The sequence below is a fragment of the Argopecten irradians genome, chromosome 12 (genome assembly GCF_041381155.1).
Source record: "Argopecten irradians isolate NY chromosome 12, Ai_NY, whole genome shotgun sequence".
NCBI lineage: Eukaryota > Metazoa > Mollusca > Bivalvia > Pectinida > Pectinidae > Argopecten > Argopecten irradians.
Window position 1 is genome coordinate 11,261,775 of NC_091145.1, and position 26,269 is coordinate 11,288,043.

A 26,269-nucleotide genomic window follows, 5' to 3' on the forward strand; every position below is an offset into this window, starting at 1 on the left:
AAAACAACTCATTAGAAAAAGAATGACATGATTTTTCTCAAACGTACATATGTATGAAGCTAACTAAGGTGAATTCCATCACCAATACATCATTAAATGCTAGTTTGTTTTAAAGATTTTTTAGATAATGTTTTTTCATGACAAAGTTAGTATAAATGTACAATCGACCGTGTTATTTATTAATGTCTAATTATCTATTTATTTTTATCTTACTTTATCATTATTATTTTTTGTTTGCTACTTCTTTGGAGTCGTTTTGTTATGCCGAGTTTGTTTCCGTGTGTGATTATCTGTATGTTTTGGGATGATTCAGTATAAAAGTGTTGTATGTATTTGGTGTCTTGTAATAGTGACACTATTACCCTTTTTATAGTGCATATCACTGATGAAACATATCCCCCCGGTCACATTATACTGACAATAGGGAAACACATTATAAACATAAATAGATACAATAACTTAATTAACTTTTTGTAATGTAAAATAAATTGTTACTAACTGAAAGAAAACACAAATAACAATTAGTTTAATTTATTTACGTTTATTTCGACATTCAACTGAATTGTTCAATGGTTGTAAATCAAGCCAATAAAGAGTAGTAAATGTATTTGTATTTTTTGTTATAAGAAGGTTTAAATTTAACTTAATCGTGATTTATATTTTCAATTGCAATGTTACACTACATATTACTAGTACAACTTTATAAAAAATAATTCCAACATGTGTTTGTTTTCCCATCAAAAGAAGCTGTTTGTACAAAGAGAAGTTTAAAAGTTAAAAATTTTATACCGTAAGATAAAAGTCAGAATAAACTATAAATAAATGCTGAGAGTACAGTCTGGTTTTTGTGTTAGGTTTCCATAACAACAGTGGATCCCATGATTTAATTTCTTATCCACAGTCTCGTATAATGTGATAGATGAATAAATTTGATTAAAGATGCTACACCGCTGACGAATGGTGTTTTTTTCTCTATTTTTTTCTGTATCAAAAACAGGATCAGACGAATTAGTATTGTTCCTCGGTTACAAAATTTACTAACTTTACACCATTACCACCAATGAAAATTTTAAGTTTCTTGTTTTACTTCAAAATAAAAAAAAATTAAATTCATTAATTGCGTCCCGAAAAAAATATATGGCACTTTGTCTTATTCCGTCTTTGCATATTACAGAGTTAGCTCCCTTGCGGGTAGGTATCGATTGTTACGTCATTATTTTGTGAGCGCAATTCACGTCGTTTTCTCTTAAACGTATGACGTTACGCTCACAGACACATGACGTCCCAATCAATACCTACCCGCAAGTGCAGATAACTTTGTAATATGCAAATTCGGAATATGGGATGACGTAGTGATTGCGCATCCACCAAAAGCAAAACAAGTTATTTTCTATAAATTATATTGCCTGTTTGTGTTAATTAAACATACATTTACATGAGTTAAACACTAATTATTTTTTATTTTCTATCGACGGTAGAACAACTGTAAACATATTACGCCGTTTTCTTGGTCATTGATAAGTGACATTACAGACGTCAAATTACAGGTTCTAAGGGATATCAAATTATTGTCTAATACAAATCTTGTCCAATAGAAACGTTCGTTCTAATGTAAATCAAATATTGTAAAAAAAATAAGTAAAACAACAAACAAACAAAACAAAAGGCTCGTTCTAATGAAAATCAAATTGTTGTCCAATAAAAATGCTAATTCTAATGAAGATCAAACTATTGCCCAATAGAAACGCTCGTCCCAATGAGGATCAAGTTATCAGTGATGACGTTAACGATGATATAAATTCCGATTAGTATGGTTTTAATTGTTTATGTTGTAGTTACCGATGTTTATGTCAGAGCTGAGACATGTGAGGATGTGAGAACAAAGACTATCAGCGATAGATACTTCGGAGGCTCCGGCTACAAAACCGTTTCTCCCTGTGGCTACCAGCAATGTCTTTCCCTGTGTATGGCAGCCCGGGAATGTCAGAGTATCAACTATGAACTGGTTCGTCTAACCTGTGAACTAAACACCGATACGTACAAGGCAGGAAGTTCTCTTTCAGCCAGAGAAGGTAACGTCTTCAAGGACGTGAATGATATGGACTATCCCTCAGCTATGGTAAGTAATATTGCCTCTGTTGTAAAAACGTTACGTCAATGTTTTAGACGATTTAAAGCAACACTATAAACTGATGTCTTCTGTTTGCTTCACAATGCTAGCCTCTTGTTATATATAACAGATCGTATAATACTACATACACATAATCATAGTCCGCTAAACATTTTTTGAAACAAATTTGGAACCTCTTTCGGACAGAAGAGCTAAAAGAAAACTACAATTACTTTATAAGATAAACAATAATATGACTCCAAGTTATCTATCACTCTTATTACCTCCTACAGTAGGCTATCATAATCCTTATACTTTAAGAAACAGTGAAAGTTTCCAAATTCCAAATTACCGACTAACTACTACAACAAAATCTTTCTATCCCACTACTTTGAGAAGCTGGAACAACCTAGATGCCAATGTTAAATCCCTACCTTTTTCTTCCTTTAAACTAGCTCTTTTCCAACCTATTTCTACTAGTCTACCATGTTATTTTAATTATGGAGAAAGAAAATTTAATATTATACATACTAAATTAAGACATCAGTGTAGTTCTCTAAATAATAACCTTTTCCGTGTAAATTTGGCATCAAATTATATTTGTATAAATTGTGGCTACATGAAAATGAAAATGCTAATCATTTCTTTTTTGAATGTCAAAATTATGCTGCTGCCCGTACAGATATGCTCCAAGTTTTAAATTATCTAAATATACAAGTAAATTTGAATTTATTACTTTACGGAAATGGAAACTTGGCTTTGGAAGAAAATTGTCGTATATTTGAACTTGTGCAATCATTTATAAAGTCCAGCAGAAAAATTTGAATATTACATGTACATAATTTTATAATATAGGGCCTCCTTTGTATTGTTACATGAACGAATAACAGAAAGGAGAAACCAGCAGCTAAATTCAAAACACAATTTAATTATATATACAATATTATACAGAGATGGTTTACAATGTCTAAAGTAATTGGTGGTGGTACAAGAGTAGTACGATGATTTAAAGTGTTACTTATCTGTATGCGAATGTCCTGGTATAATCCTTGATCCTTCCAGGTTTCAAATTAACAATAATCACAAATCCACAAGGAAATTGAATGTCCACTGATGATTTGTAAAGTTCCAAGCAATATGAATAAATCCACACAAAGTGTTGTAATAATCCACAGATAAAGTCACAATAGCTCTCCCAATAGAATCTAATATGGCACTGTACAATTCTTGATATGTCTCATTACAGGTCTCATTACAGTTCTGATTAGCCTTGGACAGCTCGAGTATATATAGCTAAACCCTAGTTCAAGAATATTGGAGAACCTTCTACTTCTAGAAATATCTAACTAAAAACAGTAAACAAGTAAACACACATAACTTTCTGGAAATAGATCATTCTAGATCTCTACTTAAAATCAACATGTTTACAAACATATTTGTTTATACATGATTATATTCTAGAAAGTTCTATAACCTAAATCAATGATATGACCTTCATAGGATGTATTGATAAAAAAAAGCTATAGGAGTTATCTCCCTTATCTCATAACTACATGTATTTAGTGTCATACATAACACACCCCTCCTTAAAGAAAAGAAAGTTTTCTTGAAAAGGAAACTTTTTTGACATATCAAGTAATATTTAAATCCTTGATAAAGCATCTGCTAGAATATTGTCTTTCCCTTTGATATGTTTGATGTCAAGATTGTATTCTTGCAAAGTCAAACTCCACCTGAGAATTCTTTGGTTTTTGTTTTTCATTTTCCCAATGAATGTCAAAGGGTTGTGGTCGGTGAAGACCAACACAGGCACAACTGTAGTGCAGAGATACACATCAAATTGGTTCAAGGCCAAAATCAACGCTAAACATTCTTTCTCAATGGTGGAATAATTTCTCTGGTGTTTGTCAAACTTTTTCGAGAAATAACAAATTGGATGGTCAATTTGTTCAGTACCTTCTTGCATCAAAACAGCTCCAACACCTACATCACTGGCGTCAACAAACAGTTTAAACTGTTTATTAAAATCTGGAGCAGTCAGAACTGGTGAGTTTGATAGTATGGCTTTCAATTTCTCAAATGCAGACTTACATTCGTCTGACCAAACAAATTTGACATTTTTCTTTAACAAAGCAGTAAGTGGAGCTGCTATAACAGAGAAATTTTGACAAAATTTTCTGTAGTATCCAGCCATACCAAGAAACCTCATCAGCTCTCTCTTGCCTCCAGGAGCTGGAAAATCTATAATTGATTCTACTTTGGCCTGAACAGGTTTAACCTGCCCCTGTCCTACAACATGGCCTAAAAATTCAACAGTTGCATGACAAAATTCACATTTCAATAAGTTTACAGTCAATTTCATGGTAGTGAGTCTTTCGAAGAATTCACGAATCCCGCGTAGATGGTCTTCCCACGTGTCGTGGTAGTTGATGACGTCATCAATGTATCCATCGCAGCCTTCCAGGTCTGATATCACGCTGTTAAGAAGACGTTGAAATGTTGCCGGGGCATTCTTCATACCAAATGGCATAACTTTGTACTGGTACAAACCTTGCGAGGTTACAAATGCCGACACTTCTTTAGCTCTTTCTGTTAATGGCACCTGCCAATACCCTTTCAACAGGTCAAACTTGCTTACGTACTTGGCTTTGCCAACTTTGTCAATACACGAGTCAATCCTTGGAATTGGATAAGAGTCTGTTTTACTGACAGAGTTTACTTTTCTGAAGTCAGTACAGAACCGGTATGTCTTGTCTGGCTTTGGTACCAGAACACATGGAGAGCTCCATTCACTTTTGCTTGGTTCAATAATATCATTGTCCAACATGTATTGAATTTCTTTCTTTAAGTGTTCTTCTTTCAAAGGATTGACACGGTAAGGATGTTGCTTGACAGGTGGCGCATCGCCTACATCCACGTCGTGATAGATAGCATCTGTTTTGCCTGGTGTATCCGGAAACAAATGTTTAAACTCAAGTATCAAATCTTTAAGTTCATTGCGTTCCTTTTCTGATAGATGACACAGTTTCTTGTCCAAGTTCGCGAGCACATCTGAGTTCCGTAACTTAACACCACAGTCTAAACCTACATCTTGTACACCACCATCTAAGTCTAATTTACAAATATCAGCTGTACTTTCACTTTGTGATGGTACAGAGGCCAAAGTAGCAATAGGTTGAGAGGTCTTGCTCTCTTCTCTATCTACATATTCCTTAAGCATATTAACATGACATAATTGAGTTTTCTTGCGCCTCCCTGGAGTTTGTACAATGTAGTTAACATCATCAACCTTTTTCTCAACAATATAAGGTCCAAAATATCTAGCTTGCAAAGGCTGACCCGGTATTGGTAATAGAGCCAAAATTTTGTCACCTGGATCAAAACTTCTTGCACGGGCATCTTTATCATACCATGTTTTCTTTTTGGTTTGAGTAAGGGCCAAATTTTCTTTTGCCAATTCACATGCCCTTGTCAACCTTTGCTTAAAGTTACACACAAAATCTAAGAGATTCACTTTAGAATCTTCGTCCAAAATTTTGTCTTTCAAAATTTTCAAAGGACCACGTACAGTATGTCCAAACACAAGTTCAAAGGGACTGAAGCCAAGAGATTCTTGTACAGATTCTCTAACGCCAAACAACAACATGTGTATACCTTCGTCCCAATCTCTTTTGTTTTCAAAACAATAAGATCTCATCATATTCTTCAATGTCTGATGAAAACGTTCTAAAGCACCCTGAGACTCTGGATGATAAGCACTAGACTTATACTGCTTGATCTGGAGCTGGTACATGACTTGTTGAAAAATACCAGACATGAAATTCGAACCTTGGTCCGATTGGACAGCTTTTGGAAGACCAACCAGTGTAAAGAATTTAACCAAAGCCTTGACTATGTTAGGGGCTTTAATATTCCTGAGTGGAATGGCTTCAGGAAAGCGTGTGGAAGCACACATAATAGTTAAAAGATACTCATTCCCAGACTTAGTTTTGGGTAGAGGACCTACACAGTCTATAATGACTCTACTAAATGGTTCCTCAAATGCTGGAATGGGGTGCAAAGGTGCAACAGGGATTTTCTGATTAGGTTTCCCTACCACCTGACAAGTATGACAAGACCTACAAAAATCAGCCACATCCCGTTTCAACTTGGGCCAAAAGAAGTGATCTAAGATCCTGTTATAAGTCTTGGTCACACCTAGATGCCCTGCCATAGGTACGTCATGAGACAAACTTAGAATATCTTGCCTATACCTCGGTGGGACAACTATTTGATTGACAACCTTCCAGTCTTCCTCGGGAGACACATCAGGGGGGCGCCACTTGCGCATCAACACACCTGACTGACGGAAGTAACAAACCGGGACTTTCTCAGCCTCTTCCTCACTCAAAGCCCGATTACACAATAAGGAGATTTCAGGATCTTTCTCCTGTTCTACTATAAGCTCCTCTCTAGACAAAGATGATTTACTCATCATGTCAGACAAAGAAGTACCCTTGTTAGGAACAACTCTATTACTATCAAAGTCTACAGGATTGCTCAAAAGATCACACTTGCTCCCGACATCCTCTATATCATGAGCCAAGAAAGTGTCACCTAACCCTGGACTATAATGATCCTCAACTACTGCAACATCAGAAACCTTCTTACTCATTGAACGAGTTACAGCACAAGAAGGGAAAATACCAGGAAATTCCTGTTGAATAGTCTCAGCATCATCTGTTTTATCTGGAATACTGGACACTAAGGGATCTACCCTAACTTTCTCTCCAGCCAAGTCATTGCCTAAAATGAGCGACACGCCCTCTATGGGAAGTTCCGGTCTAACACCAATGGTGACAGGCCCAGTAACCAAATCTGACTTTAAATAAACACAATGGAGAGGCACATTAACAAAACCTAACTCTACACCTTGAAGCAAAACACTACTACCACATGAGGTCTCCTCAGACAAAGGCACTACGCCATCTAATATCAAAGAATGAGAAGCCCCAGTATCTCGCAAAATCTTCACAGGTTTCAAGTTGGTAATATCACTAGTAAGTGAAACAAAACCTTCAGAAATGAATGGAGAGTACTTCTCCAAGACACTATCAGACTCTGAGCTCTTAATTTCAACAGACACTTTAGAATCTTCCACAACATCACTAAGTTTCTAACTAGGCTTTGACATAGCTAACACAGAAGGAAGTGACTGTTTACGCCTTTGCTCCTTACACTGGAGGGAATAACATTCAGACATAACATGCCCTACTTTCTTGCAGTAATTACAAACAGGACCAGAAGGAGACCCCACACCTACCCTATCATCTGTTTTAGAAGCAGACTTAGTTTTATCACCTAATTTAGGTTTGTCGTTGGAAGGGCCACTAAAGGTTGGGTTCCTAGGCTGACCAAATTTACTAGTACCTGTGGTACTGTTTTTGTCTTGAGAACTGTTTTTAACAAATGAGCCTTTGTGGGTGAGAGCGTAATCATCAGCCATTGTAGCTGCTTCACTAAGTGTTTCAACTTTTCTCTCATCTAAATGAGTTTTTTATGTTTGTGTGGACACAACGTTTAAACTCCTCTATCAACAATAATTGCCTCAATTTACCGAAATCCTCATCAATTTCTTTAGAATCACACCACCTATTAAATAATTGTTCCTTTTCTCTGGCAAATTCTACATGAGTTTGTTCATCTCTCTTTCTCGAGTTTCGAAATTTCTGGCGGTAAGCCTCAGGAACTAACTCATAAGCTTTCAAAATAGCTTTCTTGACTACTTGGTAATTTGAAATCTCATCTACAGATAAAGAAGAATAAATGTCTCTAGCTTTACCAATCAAGACACTTTGAAGAAGCATTGTAAGCTTATCTTCAGGCCATTTCATACTATCAGCTATTTTCTCAAAATGCAGAAAATACTTGTCAACTTCTTTCTCTTGAAAAGGAGGAACTAACCTAATGTTTCTACTGACATCAAAACCTCTGTTTCCTTGTAAACCCCTAAAAGTTGGATTACTTGAACTGTCTTGAGAAGCTAGTTCTAATTCTTTAATTCTAAGTTCTGTTTCAGCTTGAATTTTTTGCTTCTCTAGCTCTAACATCTGATCTCTCTCTTTTTCTTTTAATTCTTTCTCAATTTCTTTTTCTCTTAACTCCTTTTCTATTTCTCTTTCTCTCATTTCTTTCTCTTTATCTATTTCCATTTGTCTTAGTTTCATTTCATGTTCAAGTTCCATTTGTCTAATTTGAATTTCTGAACTGACTGTTTCCTCTATACTATCTAATGCACTAGAGTCAAATTTGCCATTGTCAACAAAATATCTTATAATTACATTCCTAATTTCAGCTTTCCTCAAATTAGTTTTGATAGTAAGGCCTAAATGTTTACCCAATAACAGTAAATCCTTCTTACTAACTTGCAAAAGAACTTCCAGGGATGGCGCTTTAACAAACTGTTCTACCTGCATAGTAGTCATATTTATCTAGCTGTTGGTTTCAAATGTAAACTCAAAGTTTGTACACAAATTTTGAAAATTTCTTAATTAATTTTTCAAAGTTAGATTTCACAAATTGAATATCGATCTCGGACAAGAGCCCCCAATTCTGTTACATTAACGAATAACAGAAAGGAGAAACCAGCAGCTAAATTCAAAACACAATTTAATTATATATACAATATTATACAGAGATGGTTTACAATGTCTAAAGTAATTGGTGGTGGTACAAGAGTAGTACGATGATTTAAAGTGTTACTTATCTGTATGCGAATGTCCTGGTATAATCCTTGATCCTTCCAGGTTTCAAATTAACAATAATCACAAATCCACAAGGAAATTGAATGTCCACCGATGATTTGTAAAGTTCCAAGCAATATGAATAAATCCACACAAAGTGTTGTAATAATCCACAGATAAAGTCACAATAGCTCTCCCAATAGAATCTAATATGGCACTGTACAATTCTTGATATGTCTCATCACAGGTCTCATTACAGTTCTGATTAGCCTTGGACAGCTGGAGTATATATAGCTAAACCCTAATTCAAGAATATTGGAGAACCTTCTACTTCTAGAAATATCTAACTAAAAGCAGTAAACAAGTAAACACACATAACTTTCTGGAAATAGATCATTCTAGATCTCTACTTAAAATCAACATGTTTACAAACATATTTGTTTATACATGATTATATTCTAGAAAGTTCTATAACCTAAATCAATGATATGACCTTCATAGCATGTATTGATAAAAAAAGCTATAGGAGTTATCTCCCTTATCTCATAACTACATGTATTTAGTGTCATACATAACAGTATATCTTGTTATCATATACTCTGATTAATTCAATTATTATTTATACCTATTGTGTGAATGTCATCACCTGTTAATATTTCATGTTGATTGGAGAAGGCTTCTTAAGTTGAAATAACTTGTGCCTAATCCATTTGTCCTTTTATGACAATAAAATAGGTTTAAAGTCAAAGCTAAACATGCCTATTTTATAAGGCTTTTTTTATTTTATTTTATTTTTGTCTGCATTTTTTAAAGGCCTAATAATGTAGGCAGGTTTAGTGGACTATCATAATTACAGCTAGTTATCGAATCGAACTCGAGACTTCTTATTTACTAGTCTCACGGTCAACCGATCGAGCTTGAGATACGTTTTCTCTTGCCAAGACATAATCTGCAGCTAGTGTATCCTTCAGGGTTAAATACTTTTCCTGTCAGAAAGAACGCGTCCACATGAGGTGAACAGCGATGTTTGAGTTGCTGGCTATCATTTCCGAGACCCTACAGGGGTTTGGTTTTATTACCTTGTCGTCCTATTAACAGCCAGGGTCATGTGCCAGGTCTGTTGGTGCAGACAAAAGCACAAACCAGCGGTCAGTACCTGACAACTGCTCCACATGGGATTTGAACCCTCATCCCAGAGGTGGAAGGGTAATATGTCGGGACCACTCGGCCATCGCGGCCCCTATAGGGGCTTTAATGTAACAGAGCGTATGGTTTTATAATCACTACATCCGCTAGGGATTGGACTTGGGCCTTTGATACTAGTCAATAAGTTCTTTATAGGTGGGAGGCATATTGCAGCTAGTATCCACTAGGGTTACATTGCTCAAATATTCATTTTTAGTTCTTTAAAAACATAATGAAAATGTTCAAAATTGTAATTTGCAGTATTCATATATGCATTTATACGAAATAAAAAATGAATAAAAATGTTCTAATTTGTTACTCGCAGTGCTCATATATGCATGTATATAAAAGAAAAACGAGTGAAAATGTTCAATATTGTTATCTGCAATGCTCATATATGCATTTATACGAAAGAAAAACGAATGGAAATGCTCAAAATTGTTATCGGCAACGAAGCACAGTCTATTGATACACATAGCTCTGCTAGTGTCGACAGGGAACCTATCTAAAGAGAGACGTGTTCGTTGTGGAAATACATTAAACCTTATATATTTTTTTCTTTTACTTTATATAGGCTGGACGTTGTCAAAAATCCACCTGTCCGGAATATCACACATGTGTAAAACTTTCCAATGGAAGCACAGTTTGTATAGGTAAGGATGTAACAAACCTAAATGTGTGAAAAATCTAGATAGTAGACAAATAATAAATGTGGTATATAAATCAGATGGTGTGCTATTCTGCATTTGCATATTACAGAGTTATCTGTCCTTGCGGGTAGGTATTGATTGTGACGTCATGTGTTTGCGAGCGTAACGTCTATAATGAAATGACTTTTCTTTAAAATGTGTATTGGAAGGCTTGATGTAACTTGTTCCCCCATGGCTCGTGATGTTCGTGTCGATGTAGTTGTAGAGTGGAATGATGATGGAGGCGTTGACTTTCAGTTGCATAGTTTTTATTTGGTTCCATATATATACTTAGTACAGTGGATAAAGTACCATAGTCCTATACATCCTGACGGGAATTACAATCATAACTTCTCCGTCTACTAAAATACATGTACAAAATTATTTCCATGCTTCCTAGTGTTGGTATCTTCATAGGTGTCCTGGTGTGAAGTGTGTCATGTCTGTAGTGTATGTTGTGTCCGGAGTGTCTATGGAGTGTGTGTGGAGTGTGTTTTAAAGAATATCCCTAGTCTCTTATATATTCGATACCAGGAAGCAGGAATGGCGTAAAGATCACGATTCCCTAAAATGATGTCAGGCAATAATTGAATAACAACTTCCTAGATATGAACTAACTTCCTATATGGACTTAATTCTAAGGCGATGTTCCTGAATCAACTGTCTGAAGACATATTCACATTGGTCAATCATATTATCAATTTATATATATTATACATAGCTTACTTTAACTTAAATCTTTAAATTAAATTTCCATTTCAAGGCGTCGTTATAATACACGTCATACGTTTCGGAGAAAACGACGTCAATTGCGCTCACAAAATAATGATGTAACAATCGATACCTACCCGCAAGGGAGCTAACTCTGTAATATGCAAAGACGGAATCAGAGATTCACTGCAAGAAAAGCTAGTTGATAGGTCATTTTTGTGGTCTCCGTTTGATTTGTCCTCAGCCAAGTTTCACTTTGCCCTTGTCGTAGTGAATTACCATTTACCACCTGTCTTTCCTTCACACTTATGACTAACCTGATTGACACTTATTATATTATAAAGTGTGTTGTATATTGTTGGTGAATAAGAAGGGAGCGCCTCCGCTATAGGAGCTCCTGCTTATATTATATCCTTGACATTTCAAACGTGCTTAATTATATATAGGCTCTTAAATGAGGGTTCATTTTATAAGCGATTTTATAAAACTATTTGTTGTTATTTTTGTGAGCATTGGCGAGTAAAATCAAAACTTCGAAACGAGTTTCATAAAATCTCATATAAAATGAACTCTCGTTTAAAAAGTGCTAGATTATATATAGGATCTTAAATGAGAGTGTATGAAAGGAGTCTTACATTTTTTTTTTATATATTATGAGAATTTGCGAGTAAAAATCAAAACTTCGAGACGAGTTTCATAAAATGAAATGAACATTTTAAGATACTCTTTATCGCATTAATAAAAGAATCTACATATTTAAAAAAATCCTGCGAAAGCTGCCATTTTGTTCCGCCATCCTCGAAATTCTGATGCCACGTCATTTTTCCAGGCGTCACTCTATTGTTTCTGTCATGACGTCACAATGGATTCCCCACCCGGCACAACAAATAGAAATTGCTTCTGTTCATATTACACTCGTGACATATGCAAAAATATTGGGGGTTTTTCTGGTTAAAATCATTGAAATCAATTCTCATTTTTGATAATCATATTAAAAACATCGGACAATCAGAGAGTCGGTATGAAAACAAAGACAAATCAATTATTACAATCTGAAATATATGTGAAAAAAGTTTTTGACCAAATGTATCAGAACACAAACAGTAGAATGCTATTTGATTTTCTTTAAGCTCCCGTACCTGACACGCAAATATCAACAGTGGGAATTGCAGTCGCAGGTAGGTTTTTATTCTGTATACTTACGAGGGTTGTTTGTGTGTCAGTGTGTATATAAGTATGACGAGAGTGGTTTTTTCATGGATGTGAGTGTTTTTTTGTGTATTGTATTTGTATGTATGTTTGTTTCAAACCGATGAGCCGAAAGGCTCAAGGTAATAAAAGAATTGAATTGAATTGAAAATTCTCTGTCCGTTGTTATAGGAGATTGATATTGATTAACAGGCGTGTAAACTTCAACACAAAATTTAAACCACGCGCGTTGGCGCGTCACGCTGGAAGCTCTGTAAAACTTTAGTTTACATACCAGTGAAAACAATAGGTTATTTATAGGTCAATAGTAGTATGTGATTCCTTTGTTTTTGATTTTTTTGGTTTGAAGTATAAATGCTATAAGAAAGGGGAGATAATTATTAACTTACCTTGTTGTAATGGATCAACCAACTAAATTTTGACGGAATTAGGACAATGCGGTTAAAATGACCCGTTTAGTTAATTTACACATTCGAAAGAAGATTCATTAATTATTGTGTAAGCGATTGAAAAGTGGGTATTTTTCACTATCTGTTTTGTTCTGTGCTAAGAAACATGCAATAAGTCTTCATACTTCGGGAATTTATTACACTGGGGCCAAGCGGTGGCGTCACAAATTTTCTATCACAATACGACGTGTAATTACACTATCACGCGATTGCATAGATATGCTGGGTGTTTAATAAATATCAATATATTTCACTGTTGGAATATGACCTTCAGGTCTTTTGATTAGTTGAGATTTTGAACGTTGATCTGACTCCTTTTTTTTCTCAGAGTTACATCAAAAATTGTTAACGTCATCAATAACCTAATGACGTCATGCTGCTGTCCTCCGAACGCTGCTTCCAGAGCAAACCTCTGTCGGAATCCTTCATATTTCCCCATTCGTATCATAAACTATCAACTCCAACTTCATAATTATCTTTTGGTTACTGGTATATCTTGCCATACGAGGACCAAGGGGTGATCTAGATTGATTTTACGCACTTAGGCCTGGCTTGACCTTGATTGCAAGGGACTAGACGTTCAGAAAGTAGAATAACATTGAAAATCTCTTCATAATTAAAATTATTTGTAACTATTATATTATATATATCATTATTATATACAATTAATATTTTTGATTATGAATAAGTGTCCATTCGCTCATGAAGATATCATTACACCTTATTTTCATATGCCGGCAAATAACGTGGATTAAATTGTGGTTGTAACATATCATACAACTCTGGGCTAATGCATATGGGATATTCTTCACATCCGTAAGTTATTTTTTTAAGTTACAAAAGACAGATAGTGTCTTTCGTAATTTTCAAATAACTCAATCGTGTGAAATAAAGATCTGTCCAATAACCATTCATTGTGTTATCTCTATTACTCAAAATTCCTGCAATGACCTTTACTTACACTGCTATTATTTCAGCTCTTACCTGTGCGACGTATTACTATATAAAATTCCAGTCCTTACCTGTGTGGTGTGACGTATTACTATAATATTTCAGTCCTTACCTGTGTGGTGTGACGTATTACTATAATATTTCAGCCGTTACCTGTGTGACGTATTACTATATAATATTTCAGCCGTTTACTGTGTGACGTATTACTATATAATATTTCAGTCCTTACCTGTGTGACGTATTACTATATAATATTTCAGTCCTTACCTGTGTGACGTATTACTATATAATATTTCAGTCCTTACCTGTGTGACGTATTACTATATAATATTTCAGTCCTTACCTATGTGGTGTGACGTATTACTATAATATTTCAGTCCTTACCTGTGTGACGTATTACTAAATAATATTTCAGTCCTTACCTGTGTGACGTATTACTATATAATATTTCAGTCCTTACCTGTGTGACGTATTACTATATAATATTTCAGTCCTTACCTATGTGGTGTGACGTATTACTATAATATTTCAGTCCTTACCTGTGTGACGTATTACTAAATAATATTTCAGTCCTTACCTGTGTGACGTATTACTATAATATTTCAGTCCTTACCTGTGTGACGTATTACTATATAATATTTCAGTCCTTACCTATGTGGTGTGACGTATTACTATAATATTTCAGTCCTTACCTGTGTGACGTATTACTATATTATATTTCAGTCCTTACCTGTATGACATATTACTATATAATATTTCAGTCCTTACCTGTGTGACGTATTACTAAATAATATTTCAGTCCTTACCTGTGTGACGTATTACTAAATATATTTCACTCCTTACCTGTGTGACGTATTACTATAATATTTCACTCCTTACCTGTGTGACGTATTACTATAATATTTCACTCCTTACCTGTGTGACGTATTACTATAATATTTCAGTCCTTACCTGTGTGACGTATTACTATATAATATTTCAGTCCTTACCTGTGTGACGTATTACTATATAATATATATTCACTCCTTACCTGTGTGACGTATTACTAAATAATATTTCAGTCCTTACCTGTGTGACGTATTACTAAATAATATTTCAGTCCTTACCTGTGTGACGTATTACTATAATATTTCACTCCTTACCTGTGTGACGTATTACTATAATATTTCACTCCTTACCTGTGTGACGTATTACTATAATATTTCACTCCTTACCTGTGTGACGTATTACTGAATAATATTTCAGTCCTTACCTGTGTGACGTATTACTATATAATATTTCAGTCCTTACCTGTGTGACGTATTACTATAATATTTCAGTCCTTACCTGTGTGACGTATTACTATAATATTTCACTCCTTACCTGTGTGACGTATTACTATATAATATTTCAGTCCTTACCTGTGTGACGTATTACTATATAATATTTCAGTCCTTACCTGTGTGACGTATTACTGAATAATATTTCAGTCCTTACCTGTATGACATATTACTATATATTATTTCAGCCCTTACCTGTGTGACGTATTACTATAATATTTCAGCCGTTAACTGTGTGACGTATTACTATATATAATATTTCAGTCCTTACCTGTTTAACGTATTACTATATGATAGCTCAGTCCTTACCTGTGTGGTGTGACGTATTACTATATAATATTTCAGTCCTTACCTGTATGACATATTACTATATGGTAGTTCAGTCCTTACCCGTGTGACGTATTACTATATAATATTTCAGCCCTTACCTGTGTGATTTATTACTATATAATATTTCAGTCCTTACCTGCGTGGCGTAATCTAAAATATTTCAGTCCTTACCTGTGTGACGTAATCTAAAATATTTCAGGCCTTACCTATGTGACGTATTTATATAATATTTCAGCCCTTACCTGTGTGACGTATTACTATAATATTTCAGCCCTTACCTGTGTGACGTATTATTATAGAATATTTCAGCCCTTACCTGTGTGACGTATTATTATATAATAGTTCAATCCTTACCTGTGTGGTGTGACACAGAAAGCACCGGATATAAAAAAGGTACACCTGAATTTTTGTAAGATAATTTTAAATGTTAGAAAAATCTACAAGTAACGATTTAGTATATTGTGAACTAGGTCTTACTTGTTTACATAATGATATGTATAATATTACTATAATATTTTAGCCTTACCTGTGTGACGTATTACTATATAATATTTCAGTCCTTACCTGTGTTTACGTATTACTATATAATATTTCAGTCCTTACCTGTGTGACGTATTACTATATTAATATTTCAGTCCTTACCTGTGTGACTATTACTATATAATATTTCAGTCCTTACCTGTATGACATATTACTATATAATATTTCAGTCCTTACCTGTGTGACGTATTACTAAAATATTTCAGTCCTTACCTGTGTGACGTATTACTATATAATATTTCAGTCCTTACCTGTGTGACGTATTACTATATAATATTTCAGCCCTTACCTGTGTGACGTATTACTATATAATATTTCAGTCCTTACCTGTGTGACGTATTACTATATTAATATTTCAGTCCTTACCTGTGTGACGTATTACTATATAATATTTCAGTCCTTACCTGTGTGACGTATTACTATATAATATTTCAGTCCTTACCTGTGTGACGTATTATTATATAATATTTCAGTCCTTACCTGTGTGCGTATCTAAATATTCATCCTTACTGTGTGACGTATTACTATATAATATTTCAGTCCTTACCTGTGTGACGTATTACTATATAATATTTCAGTCCTTACCTGTGTGTGTATTATTTATATAATATTTCACTCCTTACCTGTGTGACGTATTACTAAATAATATTTCAGTCCTTACCTGTGTGACTATTACTAATATATATTTCAGTCCTTACCTGTGTGACGTATTACTATATAATATTTCAGTCCTTACCTGTGTGACGTATTACTAAATAATATTTCAGTCCTTACCTGTGTGACGTATTACTATATAATAATATTTCAGTCCTTACCTGTGTGACGTATTACTATATAATATTTCAGTCCTTACCTGTGTGGCTTACCTGTTGACTATTACTATATAATATTTCAGTCCTTACCTGTGTGACGTATTACTAAATAATATTTCAGTCCTTACCTGTGTGACGTATTACTAAATAATATTTCAGTCCTTACCTGTGTGACGTATTACTATAATATTTCAGTCCTTACCTGTGTGACGTATTACTATATAATTTTCAGTCCTTACCTGTGTGACTGTATTACTACTATAATATTTCAGTCCTTACCTGTGTGACGTATTACTATATAATATTTCAGCCCTTACCTGTGTGACGTATTACTATATAATATTTCAGTCCTTACCTGTGTGACGTATTACTATATAATATTTCAGTCCTTACCTGTGTGACGTATTACTATATAATATTTCAGTCCTTACCTGTGTGACGTATTACTATAATATTTCAGTCCTTACCTGTGTGACGTATTACTATAATATTTCAGTTCCTTACCTGTGTGACGTAATATATTACTATATAATATTTCAGCCCTTACCTGTGTGACGTATTACTATATAATATTTCAGTCCTTACCTGTGTGACGTATTACTATATAATATTTCAGTCCTTACCTGTGTGACGTATTACTATATAATATTTCAGTCCTTACCTGTGTGACGTATTACTATATAATATTTCAGTCCTTACCTGTGTGACGTATTACTATATAATATTTCAGTCCTTACCTGTGTGACGTATTACTATATAATATTTCAGTCCTTACCTGTGTGACGTATTACTATATAATATTTCAGTCCTTACCTGTGTGACGTATTACTATATAATATTTCAGTCCTTACCTGTGTGACGTAATTAAAATATTTCAGTCCTTACCTGTATGACATATTACTATATAATATTTCAGTCCTTACCTGTGTGACGTATTACTATATAATATTTCAGTCCTTACCTGTGTGACGTATTACTATAATATTTCAGTCCTTACCTGTGTGACGTATTACTATATAATATTTCAGTCCTTACCTGTGTGACGTATTACTATATAATATTTCAGTCCTTACCTGTGTGACGTATTACTATATAATATTTCAGTCCTTACCTGTGTGAACGTATTACTATATAATATTTCAGTCCTTACCTGTGTGACATATATATATAAATATTTCAGTCCTTACCTGTGTGACGTATTACTATATAATATTTCAGTCCTTACCTGTGTGACGTATATTATATAATATTTCAGTCCTTACCTGTGTGACTATTACTATATAATATTTCAGCCCTTACCTGTATGTGACATATTACTATATATAATATTTCAGTCCTTACCTGTGTGACGTATTACTATATAATATTTCAGTCCTTACCTGTGTGACGTATTACTAATAATATTTCAGTCCTTACCTGTATGACATATTACTATATAATATTTCAGTCCTTACCTGTGTGACGTATTACTATATAATATTTCAGTCCTTACCTGTGTGGCGTAATCTAAGATATTTCAGTCCTTACCTGTATGACATATTACTATATAATATTTCAGTCCTTACCTGTGTGACGTATTACTATATAATATTTCAGTCCTTACCTGTGTGACGTATTATTATATATATTTCAGTCCTTACCTGTGTGACGTATTACTATATAATATTTCAGTCCTTACCTGTGTGACGTATTACTATATAATATTTCAGTCCTTACCTGTGTGTGACGTATTACTATATAATATTTCAGTCCTTACCTGTGTGACGTATTACTATATTATATTTCAGTCCTTACCTGTATGACATATTACTATATAATATTTCAGTCCTTACCTGTGTGACATATTACTATATAATATTTCAGTCCTTACCTGTGTGACGTATTACTATATAAAATTTCAGTCCCTTACTGTTGACCTATAATATTATATAATATTTCAGCCCTTACCTGTATGACATATTACTATATAATATTTCAGTCCCTTACCTGTGTGACGTATTATTATATAATATTTCAGTCCTTACCTGTGTGGCGTAATCTAAGATATTTCAGCCCTTACCTGTATGACATATTACTATATAATATTTCAGTCCTTACCTGTGTGACGTATTACTATATAATATTTCAGTCCTTACCTGTGTGACGTAATACTAATAATATTTCAGTCCTTACCTGTATGACATATTACTATATTAATATTTCAGTCCTTACCTGTGTGACGTATTATTTATATAATATTTCAGTCCTTACCTGTGTGACGTATCTATAGATATATTAGTCCTTACAATATTACTATATAATATTTCAGTCCTTACCTGTGTGACATGTATTACTATATAATATTTCAGTCCTTACCTGTGTGACATAATACTATATAATATTTCAGCCCTTACCTGTGTGACGTATTACTATATAATATTTCAGTCCTTACCTGTGTGACGTATTACTATATAATATTTCAGTCCTTACCTGTGTGACGTATTACTATATAATATTTCAGTCCTTACCTGTATGACATATTACTATATAATATTTCAGTCCTTACCTGTGTGACGTATTATTATATAATATTTCAGTCCTTACCTGTGTGGACGTAATATATAATATTTCAGTCCTTACCTGTGTGACGTATTACTATATAATATTTCAGTCCTTACCTGTGTGACGTATTACTATATAATATTTCAGTCCTTACCTGTGTGACGTATTACTATAATATTTCACTCCTTACCTGTGTGACGTATTACTAAATAATATTTCACTCCTTACCTGTGTGACGTATTACTATAATATTTCAGTCCTTACCTGTGTGACGTATTACTGAATAATATTTCAGTCCTTACCTGTGTGACGTATTACTATATAATATTTCAGTCCTTACCTGTGTGACGTATTACTGAATAATATTTCAGTCCTTACCTGTGTGACGTATTACTATATATTATTTCAGCCCTTACCTGTGTGACGTATTACTATAATATTTCAGCCCTTACCTGTGTGACGTATTACTATATAATATTTCAGTCCTTACCTGTGTGTGACGTATTACTATAATATTTCAGTCCTTACCTGTGTGACGTATTACTATATAATATTTCAGTCCTTACCTGTGTGACGTATTACTATATAATATTTCAGTCCTTACCTGTGTGACGTATTACTATATAATATTTCAGTCCTTACCTGTGTGACGTATTACTATAATATTTCAGTCCTTACCTGTGTGACGTATTATTATAGAATATTTCAGCCCTTACCTATGTGACGTATTACTATAATATTTCAGTCCTTACCTGTGTGACGTAATCTAAAATATTTCAGTCCTTACCTGTGTGACGTATTATTATAGAATATTTCAGCCCTTACCTGTGTGACGTATTACTAAATGATATTTCAGTCCTTACCTGTGTGACGTATTACTAAATAATATTTCAGCCCTTACCTGTGTGACGTATTATTATATAATAGTTCAATCCTTACCTGTGTGGTGTGACACAGAAAGCACCGGATATAAAAAGGGTACACCTGAATTTTTGTAAGATAATTTTAAATGTTAGACAAAATCTACAAGTAACGATTTAGTATATTGTGAACTAGGTCGTTTACATATGTATGTATTACTATAATATTTTAGCCGTTAACTGTGTGACGTATTACTTTATAATATTTCAGGCCTAACCTGTTTAACGTATTACTATATAATATTTCAGTCCTTACCTGTGTGACGTATTACTATAATATTTCAGTCCTTACCTGTATGACATATTACTATATAATATTTCAGTCCTTACCTGTGTGACGTATTACTATATAATATTTCAGTCCTTACCTGTGTGACGTAATCTAAAATATTTCAGTCCTTACCTGTGTGACGTATTACTATATAATATTTCAGTCCTTACCTGTGTGACGTATTACTATATAATATTTCAGCCCTTACCTGTGTGACGTATTACTATATAATATTTCAGTCCTTACCTGTGTGACGTATTACTATATTATATTTCAGTCCTTACCTGTATGACATATTAGTATATAATATTCCAGTCCTTACCTGTGTGACGTATTATTATATAATATTTCAGTCCTTACCTGTGTGGCGTAATCTAAGATAATTCAGTCCTTACCTATGTGACGTATTACTATATTATATTTCAGTCCTTACCTGTATGACATATTACTATATAAAATTTCAGTCCTTACCTGTATGACATATTACTATATATAATATTTCAGTCCTTACCTGTGTGACGTATTATTATATAATATTTCAGTCCTTACCTGTGTGGCGTAATCTAAGATATTTCAGCCCTTACCTGTATGACATATTACTATATAATATTTCAGTCCTTACCTGTGTGACGTATTATTATATAATATTTCAGTCCTTACCTGTGTGTGGCGTAATCTAAGATATTTCAACCCTTACCTGTATGACATATTACTATATAATATTTCAGCCCTTACCTGTGTGACGTATTACTATATAATATTTTAGTCCTTACCTATGTGACGTATTACTATATTATATTTCAGTCCTTACCTGTATGACATATTACTATATAAAATTTCAGTCCTTACCTGTATGACATATTACTATATAATATTTCAGTCCTTACCTGTATGACATATTACTATATAATATTCAGTCCTTACCTGTGTGACGTATTATTATATAATATTTCAGTCCTTACCTGTGTGGCGTAATCTAAGATATTTCAGCCCTTACCTGTGTGTCGTATTACTATATTATATTTCAGCCTTTACCTGTGTGACGTATTACTATATTATATTTCAGTCCTTACCTGTATGACATATTACTATATAAAATTTCAGTCCTTACCTGTATGACATATTACTATATGATATTCCAGTCCTTACCTGTGTGACGTATTATTATATAATATTTCAGTCCTTACTTGTGTGGCGTAATCTAAGATATTTCAGCCCTTACCTGTGTGTCGTATTACTATATAATATTTCAACCCTTACCTGTGTGACGTATTACTAAATAATATTTCAGTCCTTACTTGTGAGACGTATTACTATAATATTTCAGCCCTTACCTGTGTGACGTATTACTATAATATTTCAGCCCTTACCTGTGTGACGTATTACTATAATATTTCAGCCCTTACCTGTGTGACGTATTACTATAATATTTCAGCCCTTACCTGTGTGACGTATTACTACAATATTTCAGCCCTTACCTGTGTGACGTATTACTATAAATAATTTCAGCCTTTACCTGTGAAGCCCCGTTCACATTAGATCAGACGGCAGGCCTGTGTTTGTACTATGGGACATCCTACAATTGGTCCCAAGCTAGTACGTATTGTCCTAGTTCTGCTCGTCTGTATGTTGCGGATACTGAAGTCAAAAGGGCTGTAGCGAGCTCCATATGCCCTCCCGGAATAGGTAAATAGATTTACTTTACTAGTTTTTATCGGATGACTTCAACCACGACATTCCAGAGACGACTATCACTGGCGTTATATCCACCCCTGGTCTATGTTTTACTACTGAAACATCTGAACGCAAGTGTGCGACAACAGATGAAGCAGGTGGTTTTGTCCTTTGTACATCAAGCTAATCGGATAACGGTTCACCCAAACGATGCCTTATGGCTGAGCGTCACTCTCTGCATAACCTCCAAAAGACAATGAAAACTGTGATTGGTCAGAATTTTTACTCCTAAGATATTGTCAGCTTTATTATGACATAATCAAGGGGTGGATATAACGACAGAGTTGATAGACCCCGGATTATCAATAATGGCGATCTAAAACTCGCTTTCGGTTTGTTCGCCCTAGTTTTCCTACTCTAGACGTTCCGTATGGCCTCTCCGAGTCTTTATCTCCAAACAGCTACCAGAAAGTCACTCTTTGGTCAAATGTTGGTACTAGTGTAGGTGTGAAGTTCAATGTGACTTATGATTTGATTTTTGACGAGTAACAATAAAAAGTGCTCTTAATTCACAACCAATATGGAACAAATTTTTCGAGTTTAGTGTAAGCTAGAGATAAAGATTTTTGTGTTATTGAGATATTACACACATACTCTAAATACTCGAAGCGAAGCGATCTATGAAAAGAGTACAATCAGACATTTGTGTTATTGAAGCATTATTCCCAATATCGTTTGGGTTTTATGATGTCATAGGCAAAAACACCTGACAGACATTCTTTTTTCATGTACGTTTCTTTGATATTCAGGAATATTTGGAGCTGAAGTTAAAATTCTGTCTAGCGAACGCTTACATTGTAGTGACAACTAGTAGTCATTGCAAATTACAATCACTTGATCCCACCTCTTGACCACATTCCTTAACCCCACCCACGGTGTATTTATAGACTACTCATAAGCCAAATTGGCGATTGGGTAAACACATGGGTATGCCATCTTCCACATCACTTTTCCGAAGCCCTAACTCCCAAAAACTTGAGGCGAGGCGTATTCAGAATGTTGAAATCTTTCGAACGATAGCGGGTACTCTTTTCTGGTTGCGATTTGTTGCAACAATAAGCGCTGACTTCAGTAAAAACTATATGAGGCACTTAATATTGTATTAACATTAAGTTTTATTTAAGCCCGTTTTTACTAGCATTGTGTTTTTCATTTACCAAAATTTATTGTGAAGGAAAGACAGCATCGTTTCTTGCAAAGGGACAACTTCACTAGGCAAGGGTATTCAGTACGCTGCACTCCCTGAAACAGGAAGAGTATCTTGCTGACTACCCTTGGCTAGAAAAGTTGGTCTATATATATATCAACCTGTTCAACAATACTTATATCATATAACAGGTTGTTTAAGATTTTTCTTTATGTTGCTGATTTACCTCAAACGAATGCTGTGTTTAAAAAAACATATAATCTATCCAGAAAATCATATTATGTTCATTTTCTTCGAGACGTTGACATCAGATGTACAACAAAATAAAATTTGTATAAAGAATATTGAACTATAGGGAAAATTTTGGGTATGTCATCTTCGAAACTTCAGAGGTTATTATCACTGAGATATATCCACCCCTTACAGAAAACACAGGTACATTGTAATGTTGTCCTGTGATGTACATCAAGAATCGAATAACGGTGCACTGTGTTTGACTGTCTGGCTTTCTGGCGTTGGTCTCTCTGTAGTCATCAAAGGAAATCTTCTGCAGGTCTGTGATGGTTCAGTTCTTTTCCTCCTGAACTGCCTCCAGTTTTGCTATGAGATAGTCTAGGGGGATATAAGGTCAGTGATAGTAACCCCTGGAGTATCGTAGATTAGGGTATGTGAGACTACCATCTGAAATAAAGTACAGTAATGTAATACATATGATACCTATGATTGATTCAATCATCTAAAATTTGGATTTTTTTTTTCAAATTGTAGACTGTTGGTTAGGCGCAACGTATTCCGGAAGTTCTTTTGTGTGGACGACTGGAGACTTATATACTGCCGACAGCAGGGGCAGCGGGGATTGCTTGAGGGTGAAAGATTCCGTATTTACGGGAGGCCTATGTAGTCTAGAATTATCATATATCTGTGAACTAATTTAGAGGAAGATGTACCTTATTCAACCCAATAAGCCCCAATTTCTATAAGAACCCCTAGCCCTTTTTGGGGCATCAATAAAACTAACCTCGAATTTTAAAAAAATATGAAATAAATGTATGGTTCTTTACATGATTTCTTATTCAAATTGTCTTCTATGGCTTACGTTGTGAAATGGTTTTATGAAAGGTTTGTCTAAATAAGTTCTACCAAGCACCCCATCTTAATTTCTTCAATTGTTTTAGCTCATTGGGTGCTCATTTGGTCGAATACGGTATTTCAAAACATGAACAGATGTTTAATTATTTCAATTAATGAAAATATTAATAAAATACCTTTTATTATGGGAGGCTATCATCCTATCATTAATTTGTAATACAATGCGTATAACACCAAGTTGATTTCTCGTTTACGGAAAAAACACAAGGTTCAGGATAGCAAGTTGGTAGCTTCATGTCTAGACTGGATTGCTTGCCGTAGTTTTTCTACTCTCCGCTAGGCTTCGCTCCTAAAATACAAAAGTATTTATGAGCGCAGCCTAGCGGAGATATTTGGTACTAAGGCAGGTAATCCAGTGTACTTCATGTCCGATGTACTTCTAATGTATGGGTGACGCTGACGATGAATCTCGATGTGTTCCGAGAAGAGTATTACAACGCCAAATCATCGTGATGTTTTGATGTAACAGTGATGGTGACGTCATAACTGCATTATGTTTAGTAACATATCATGCTTCGAGAATAAAACATATTAATATCTTCAACGGAAATAAACTGACTTTTACTAACGATCATTGATAAGCATGATTCTTTCTCCGGAAAAAGGAAGTGGGTTTGATATATCATCACGGCTAGCTTCCTTCTTTCTTGATCTATACAACACATAGATGTATGATGTTTATCTCAGGTCAATCCAGAATCCTTAACCTCTTAATTTTGTTTACAAAAAAGAGGACTCAAATAGACAAATTGAAAATTATTAGTACAACATCAAGATCTACACACTGCCAATATCAGCCTATTTTACAGCAGAACATCAGCAATGGGAAACAGCGGAGACTCTTGGAGCTTTCATGACACCCATTCCCCACAAGACTGTCACCCTGCTTTAAACTTACTAATTATATACTATGGCCTGGTTGGGAGAACACTATTTATATAGTATTGCCCTCTTTTGAGGGCACTATGGTCTTTTAGTACATCACGTGACAGAATACTGGATTCTGATTGGCTACACACATGGCTACTATTTGCAATAGTGCCCGGGCAAGCGGGCACTATTGAAGTGGCGCGAAATTGAACGTGAATGTATTGTGACGTCACTATTACATGACGTCATTATAACGTTGCGCTTCGACCAAGACGTCAAGATGGCGGACAGGCTGTTGTGTGCGGGGATGGAAGCAAATGTTGCGTTTCTACAGAAGACAGTTCACTAATGTTTTATATTGATATACTTTTAATTTTCATGAAGCTGAATCCCGTTTTTATAGAATCCCATATTTCTGCGACAATTCATATGTTGTACTTTTGATGTAACAACGTGGTGCGGAAATGAAGATAGCGTTGCGAGGTATCGCTTGACGCGCTTCTATTACGATGACATGAAAAACGGTCTCATGTCAGGGTGATTTACTAAACCCATTATGGCCTGGTTGAAAGGGCACTATTGCCTCATAGTATTGGCTCTTGATGGGATA

The 26,269-nt window shown here is 34.5% G+C and overlaps 1 protein-coding gene across 1 annotated transcript; it reads left to right on the forward strand.

Moving 5' to 3' along the window:
• Positions 1 to 555: 555 nt before the first annotated feature.
• LOC138336084 (uncharacterized) lies at positions 556 to 25,338 on the forward strand. The gene is made up of 5 exons (XM_069285379.1): positions 556 to 2,119; positions 10,592 to 10,670; positions 12,548 to 12,595; positions 22,269 to 22,445; positions 24,409 to 25,338. Exons 1-5 carry the CDS (start codon positions 1,811 to 1,813, stop codon positions 24,573 to 24,575), a joined length of 780 nt encoding a protein of 259 aa, XP_069141480.1. The 5' UTR covers positions 556 to 1,810; the 3' UTR covers positions 24,576 to 25,338.
• Positions 25,339 to 26,269: the final 931 nt, after the last annotated feature.

What these genes read in the sequence shown, in the direction of transcription:
- LOC138336084 (XM_069285379.1), top strand. Translation starts at nt 1,811, where the DNA reads ATGGTTTTAATTGTTTATGTTGTAGTTACCGATGTTTATGTCAGAGCT. An exon ending in TGGACTATCCCTCAGCTATG is followed by an intron (nt 2,120 to 10,591) that starts GTAAGTAATATT and finishes TACTTTATATAG; the next exon opens with GCTGGACGTTGTCAAAAATC. An exon ending in AGTGGGAATTGCAGTCGCAG is followed by an intron (nt 12,596 to 22,268) that starts GTAGGTTTTTAT and finishes AAATAATTTCAG; the next exon opens with CCTTTACCTGTGAAGCCCCG.